The sequence below is a fragment of the Penaeus japonicus genome, unplaced genomic scaffold (genome assembly GCF_977035675.1).
Source record: "Penaeus japonicus unplaced genomic scaffold, GWHDUDI00000001_assembly GWHDUDI00000038, whole genome shotgun sequence".
NCBI classification, from domain to species: Eukaryota; Metazoa; Arthropoda; class Malacostraca; order Decapoda; family Penaeidae; genus Penaeus; species Penaeus japonicus.
Window position 1 is genome coordinate 6713658 of NW_028234440.1, and position 7500 is coordinate 6721157.

At 36.1% G+C, this 7500-nt stretch overlaps 1 protein-coding gene across 14 annotated transcripts in view; it reads right to left on the minus strand.

The window, feature by feature from the left end:
• trc (Serine/threonine-protein kinase tricornered) overlaps positions 1 to 7500 on the minus strand; it is a 211252-nt gene that overhangs the window by 4878 nt on the left and 198874 nt on the right. For 9 of the 14 annotated variants that reach the window (XM_086532923.1, XM_086532920.1, XM_086532921.1 and 6 more), the window contains 5 exons: positions 7199 to 7338; positions 5521 to 5721; positions 4851 to 5050; positions 4481 to 4592; positions 1555 to 1602 (listed from right to left, as the gene is read on the minus strand). In XM_086532923.1, the coding sequence (XP_086389049.1) occupies positions 1555 to 1602; positions 4481 to 4592; positions 4851 to 5050; positions 5521 to 5721; positions 7199 to 7338 (701 nt within the window). The remainder of the gene's footprint in view (positions 1 to 1554; positions 1603 to 4480; positions 4593 to 4850; positions 5051 to 5520; positions 5722 to 7198; positions 7339 to 7500) is intronic. The other 5 variants (XM_086532926.1, XM_086532929.1, XM_086532931.1 and 2 more) reach the window with 3 other exon arrangements.

Sequence of the window (7500 nt, forward strand, 5' to 3'; positions counted from 1 at the left end):
CTTCACCATCTTCTTTTAATAAAATAGAAAGTAAAAACTAGATGGTTCATCTTTTGCAAATATTGCTTAAAAAAATAGAAAATCTTTTGCAAGTGTGTATCATACAAAACAGAAAACAAAAAACAAACAACAAAAGAAACACAAGCATATGAACACATCCCTTCAATATTCCCATATGCACTAAGCACTAAGTAATTGCATAACAGTATCTACACTGGTATGTGCACACTTACCCACACTCAAAGTGTTCTTTATGAACCAAACTCACTGATATCCACTCTCTCTCTCTCTCTCTCTTTTTTCATCCATAAGCAAATTATGTGAACAAAACACAAAGCATGCAGATTCAAAATAAATCTCTAAAGCAGTGCAATAAGTCAGCCTTGTGATTATATTAATGTGTTCTTGTTGGCTCTCAAAAAACAATCTATTCTAGTATCACACTGGTTATCATGATATTAATGCAACCAACGTGAGCTAATGGGAGTTTAGCATTGAAAGCAGCTCTGTGAATTGGCAAATCTCCTGTATTTTCTAACTTTCTGATCATATTACTGAAATTATATTGCAATAATTTTGATTATTAGGTCTTTTACCTAATGCAGACTAGTGTATGATCTAAAGGTGAACCAGCAAAAACAAGCCAAGTGAAGCAATGAAATGCAAGGTTTACTGACACTAAGATTTTGCCAAGTTTTCTCTTCAGCCAAAGATACTGAAGTGGTTCTGATACCTTCAATAGATACTGTATTGTTGTTTTTATACAATTCTCTCAATCATCCATTTTGAGTTACCATTCTCAAACCTCCACTGAAAAATATAATATGCCTAGCCTTAACAGGATACGATGCAGACACTGGAAACAGTCGGCCATGTCGTGGTTACTACTTGTTTATGTTTAGAGGATAAACACAAGTATAAAGATGTGTGTGTGTCTATGTAAATTAAGAAGTAAGAGAGCACTTTTTTTTCCTTCTCTCTCTCTCCCTCTTCTTTTTATTAATTGTTAATGAGTTGCAAATTTGTATTCATCTATCTTTCCTTTAGAAGAAAAAAAAGGATACATGAAACTAAAAGATAACTAAAATAATATCAGAATAAATAAACAATAAAATTACTATATCAATATAATTTCTTTTTACATCTGACTAATTTCTTTTTAACTTTCAAAGTTTCTTTCTTTTTAACAAAAGCAGATCATTCATGAGTAATATCCCAGGATGACACTAAGGAAATGGATGAATGAAGCCAGCAAATGTTGGCACAGTATCAGAAACAGCTTCCGTGCAGTGGCCAATGCAACCGCAGCAATGACTCAAGTTGCCAATCAATCAATCAGACAGGACTTTGAATGCAAACCCAGGGGCTTCATTAAGAGACAGACAAAGTCACTCGGCTACCAGCGTAACCGATGACAGCTTCTTTTTGTGCTTTAGAACGAAGACGTACAGAACAATGTTGCCAGCGGAAGAAAAGAGAACGGAAAGAAAGGAAATAATAATAAAGAAAAAAAAAAAAACAGGAAGAAAATAAAGTATGCTGTTGTCCGCTTACATTTGTGATGTTGGCTTCCTAGTTCCAGACTTAGTGAAGCCCCTGAAACTAAAACAGCGTTCTTGAACACAAGTAAAAATATGGCCCTAGTCAAGACACACTATAAGGGAAAGGCCTACTTCTAGATTAAGGCAAGGACGGGGCAGGGATCAAGACGCTTGGGGAGGGAACCTGCAGCAATGGACAGACCATCATCACAGGTTCATAATATAATGCTTTTCTGGCCTTAAACTATTATTTTTTAATACTTTTTTTGTGTGTGTGTGCATGTTCTCTCTCTCTCTCTCTCTCTCTCTCCTCTCTACGCAACAAGGTGCATCATGAGACTTCAAATGCAAATAGGAGAAACAGCGAGATATTGTGACATTTCTCACGCAATAAAAATTGTGACCCAAATCAACCAAGCTCTTGACTGGATGTCAGCCTGTCAAAAGACAAGAAAACATAGAAAGAAAGAAAGAAAGAAAGGAAAGAAAAGAACAAAATACCTGCAACCCATAGTTAACACTCAAAGGAAACAATCTTTACTTAATGATTTTGAGCCATAAACTCATCAAAAGCTTCACAGATCATCTATGGAAAAGAAGTAAGGATTTTTATTGTCTCTCTCTCTATTTTTTTTAACCCCTAAAGGCTGTGCATATTAAATATAGTCATCTTCAGGTGCAGAAATGTGCAAATCATACCAATACTCCACAGGAAGCCAGAAAATAATTATGTTTTCTAGTATCATAATGTAGGTTTTGATGTGTAGATTCATAAAATACAACTGATGATTTTATGCGGGTTGAATCAGAGTAGACAGAGAGTAGAGTAGAGTAGAGACCTTAAGCTGGCGCATCCTTCAGGGGTTAATATCCTTTGTGGAGAGTTAAGTTGTAAATATTCAATCTTTAATCCTGAACATGAACATGGAAATTTCACAACCTTCCTGAGTTTATAATCACTGTATCAAATTAAACCATTTCAATATACATAACACATAGTAACAAGAACCTTAAAATAAGTCACCCACTAATTTCCTTCAAAATCCCTAGTCGCTAAATCTCTAATCAATGCCTATATCACTAATCTAAATCAAAATGTTAAAAAAAGGCAAAACCATAAGATAAGTGACAATTAGGCAAGGGGTGGGGGTTGGGGGGGGGGGGGTAGAAGATGTAGGAAAGGTAATGTACATTATATGGGATAAAAATGTAAATTCATTCTTATAGGACACATACATTCCCAGCAAGGGTGAATGTCTTGGAACTCTTAGTGACAAGCACACAGTAACTTGTTAATTCAAAAGATAATGTGAATGGCTCTAAAGCCTAAAAAGGTTTATCTTATTGCAAGCTTCATCCAAATAAGAATTACAGAGCTCCAGACTTGAATTTCAGTAAGTCTTGCAGAGATTATTTATCAACAAAGTAGTCTAATAAAAAGATTTTTTGAAATACAGAAGTTGCTAACAGGTTAAAAGTCACAAGACAAAAGGCATCATCAGGAAACGACTTTATACCCAAGCCTATTACTGAAATAACCACATTCCTATCAGGAAAATAATTAGTGTTACTCATATTCCTATTTTGTGAAGCACACTTCTCTCTATGGAATCTTACCCCTATTAGAAAAATAAGCACTAAAAATTGGGTAAATGACAAAATGGCTAATCTTATATATACATATATAAATGACAGGACCTTCTTTCTAGGTCATCCTAATCAATGATTTAGTCAATGATCAATAATCAATGATCTAATGCATTTATTCGTACTTTCACCCATTTTAATAGAACAAAATGCTCAGTTCTAAAGTTACTTATAAATGAATATGTATGTATAAATTCATCCAAACCAATATTTAAAGAACTTCTTTGGAACCAAGCTTGAATTCTGTTAGCTTTATGGGAGGCAACCTGATTAGCGGCAACCAAGCCATAAGAAATATTAGTTCCTTGGGGATGGAGTGTCTGGAGAGGAAAGCTGTGCCTATTCTATCAAGGTCTATGTTTCTGGCATAAAAAACATCTGTTATAAACTAATGATAAAATTCTTAAACAAGCAACTGCTTATGAACTATGAAAAAAAAGAATTGAATTGTGTAAGACAAGTGATCACATTAAAAGAAAATCAAACTTAAGAAGCATACCACATTATTGTCTTTCCTATCTATGGATGATTGAATTTTAACCCTTCTGAGATGGCCTCTTAACCCTTTGATGACGGTGCGTCACACCTGTGTGACACAGCTAAATGCCCAATGACGGGGCGATGCACCAGTGTGATGTTCCCGATGCAATATTGCATAGGCCCAGCGTAGGGGGTTTCCACTTATTGCTTGGCCCGTCGGGATAGGGTTAAGATGTTCAGCCTGGCCTAGGCATCTTAAGATGTTGTGTTTTCTATTATTTTCTAGACTTATGTATAGGCTCATAAAGAATTAGCAAAGTGATACTATTTAGCATTTGGTAAAATAGGTCATCATAACATCAGAAATAAATAACTTGCAATTTTAACAAAAGGAAAACTATGATACGAAATTGATTCACCCCGAGAAAATGCTTATCACAGAAGGGTTAATTGACAGATAGTATGACAATGTAAGTGTTTCTTTGTATTTGTTTGTGTCAATGCTAAGTAAACTTATTTGTCAACAAAGAGTGTATTGGCTTCCAGCTTTCCAGTTTATTAATAACAATATGTACAAATATAAAAACAGTCCTTTCTTCTTCTATTGGGCAATTTTCACACAAGAAAGAAAAGAAAAGAAAAAAAAAAGAATAACAGGTGCCAGATATTATGATATCAGTGACTAAAAAATAAAAATAAAAAGCAAATCAAACTTCAAAAAGTAAACAAAAAAGTGATTGACAACAACACACTCATCATAAAGTAACTAGATGCATCTAGACTAAATATCGAGGAATGAGATTCAAACTTACGGAGCTTGAGGTCTACTCCTGGGAATTCGTCAAAGTTGCTAGTGTCATCAATGGACTTCACCTCGACTGCAATGGCAGAGGGCCGCTCCCTTGAGTGCTCCCAATCCACAAACTGCAATAGGGATAATCATGAGTATAAAATGAAGATAGCAAAAAATGTTATATGATGCTATAGATATGAAGACAAGTTGTGTTTGCCAGGAGACTGAAATGTAGTTAGAATGATAATCACATAGGACAGTCATTAACAAGGTAAATATCAGAAAGACGATAAAAATAAATAGATAAAACCTGAAAGAGAGAGACAAAAGAGAAGACAATGAACATGGACACCCTAGACACAAATCTAAAATCCAAAACGTGACATCACCTGGAAGAACTTCATGCTCTTGAGGTCTTCGATCCCGTGTTGAGATCCTGCCCTCCGCTCGCTCTCGCAGCATAATCGTGTGATTGTTTCTCGCGCCTGCTCCGAGATAGGAACCTCAGGGGGGAACACCAAGGTCTCCCGCCAACTCATCACCTTCCTGTAGGTCTCTTGGGGGTTTTCGCTACAGAATGGAGGGTAACCTGGGGACGGGAAGAGTGGTGAATTGTTTGGGTGTGTTGTGGGGTTCCTTTTCTCAGTACATTCACGTACAGACAACACATACACACACAGACACACACACACATTATTTATATCAATATTAATATCAACAAACACAAACACAGACACAGACACACACACACAGATACAGACATGCACAAACACAAACACAAATAGACATATGCATTTGCACAAGTACACTCTCTAACGATGATGATGATGATAATGATAATAATGATAATAATGATAATGATAATGATAATGATAATAATAATAATAATAATAATAATAATAATAATAACAGCAACAATAACAATACAAAGCATAAACAGATAAAAAATAACCTAGTATTCTAAAGCAACACCACTTCCATCCACCCAAACCCTAAACACTAGATCATCCTAACCCTTGAAGCCTCAAACCTGCAAACTAAACAGCCTCTCCGCCTTACCTATAAGCATCTCGTACATTATGACGCCGAGGCTCCACCAATCGCAGCTCGGCCCATAGCCAGTCTGCATGAACACTTCCGGCGCAATGTAGTCTGGCGTCCCGACCGTTGAGTAGGCAAGAGCCCTTCGGTTTTTCTTCCAACTCTCCGCCCGCCGTTTAGAATCCATAGGATTGGAGGCTGGAACATTGGAGTAGGTCGCTACATGGGGGAAGGCAGGATGAGGAATTGGGATAAAAAGAGAGGCAGGAAGAGGAATCACATGCAAGCCACATGGAGAAAGGAAAGCGGAGAGGACGGGCGCAGTATGGCAGAGGAAAAGTGAGGCAAAGATGGAGAAAGATTTGGAGCAACAAGGCAAGCATAAAGGAAATTGTGGAAGCAATAGCCATTCATACAGCATTGATGTCAAACAGGTTTTCCAAGCAATTAGCATTCAAAAAAAAAATAATAAGCATTCATTAATATCAAAGATAAATATTGATTTTCCATCAATTATTTTTTTGTTTTCAAATAATGCAATGTACAGTCATACACACAAGGCAGGGGAACAAGAAGGGGAGAGGCAGGGACAAAGGGGGAAAAAAGGGAAGAGCAAAAAATTAAACACACAAAATATACTTAATAAAGCCATAAATTCATAGCTTAGCTTCTAATCACTTAATCATAATCAGAAAATCATATAACAGCAGGTTCAAAAATTCTTAACTTAAATCAGGTACATAAACAGGATAGATAAATACAACCCAGAAATTAACATTTGATACGTCAAGCACTGGTAAAATACCCAGGGGATCTATTTCATACCAACTAATTCAGTACAAAGCAAAAACTCATTGATATACATCTCGCACTGGGGTCAGAGGGTCAGGCATCTACAGAGCACACTGGAGGGGGAATAGGGGAGGGAGGTCCACAGTACACCACAAAGGAGTAAAAGTGGAAATAAAATCTAGGGCCAACCTACACCAACATATTTCCAAAATTAAGAGGACAAGGACAGAGCTTGATTTAGAGAAGTAAGTGATCAAGAGACTGACTCTGAGACGGACACAGACAGATTATAAGAGAATGGAGATTGAGGTCAAGAAAGAGAGAGGGTGAAACAGAAGTGAAGTAGAAAGAAAATTGGTATAGATAGAGGGCTCATGAGATCAAGAAAGGTTTAAGAAAGGTCAAGTGAGACAGAGAGATTCTAAAAATGACAGATATCACAATCATGTTTACAAATAGACATCATTATGACTTCCCACAACTTTCTTTTATAACCACTTCCAGAAGATGTCAATGAACTCTTTTACAATGTCAGACTCATCTTGCTACTCCTGCTAAGTAATCAGATACCTAATAAATCTATTAGGTGTATAATCTATATTATAATTAACATAAATTACAGGTATTTAAAAGCTGATACATTTCATACTGACAAAGACTGTATTAGAAACTAACAATGAATTTCGCAGGGCAACCAAAGAACACTGAGTATGCTGGTCTTGTGTACTTGAAGGGTATAAATTTACCTATTCTTTCTCATAAACTGCTGTAGAAGAAACTACAAGTGCTTGGTCTGTCCATTTTCCAAAAGAAAGAGTGTAGTCAATACATCATCAATCACCTAAACCATATGAATCTATCGTGTTCAAGTGCCATACTTACAGCAATCATTTTCAAAACTTACTGAAATCTGAAGGTTTGGCTTGGCTGAGATCTTTATAAAATTCTGTACGATGGGACTTTTTCAGCCCTGTGCATAAACCAAAATCAGATAACTTTATATGTCCTCTGGCATCTAATAAGAGATTGTCAGGTTTGATATCTCTGTAATAAAGAAAATCAAGGATAAGACATTTCTTTAGTGGTAGTAACACGATACATTAAACATTTTGATACTCTTTTCAATAGCTAAGATTCATGAATAATGAAATATAATGACACAAGGAAACAAAATCTGAGAGATGGAAAAAATCTTGAATCTTGCAA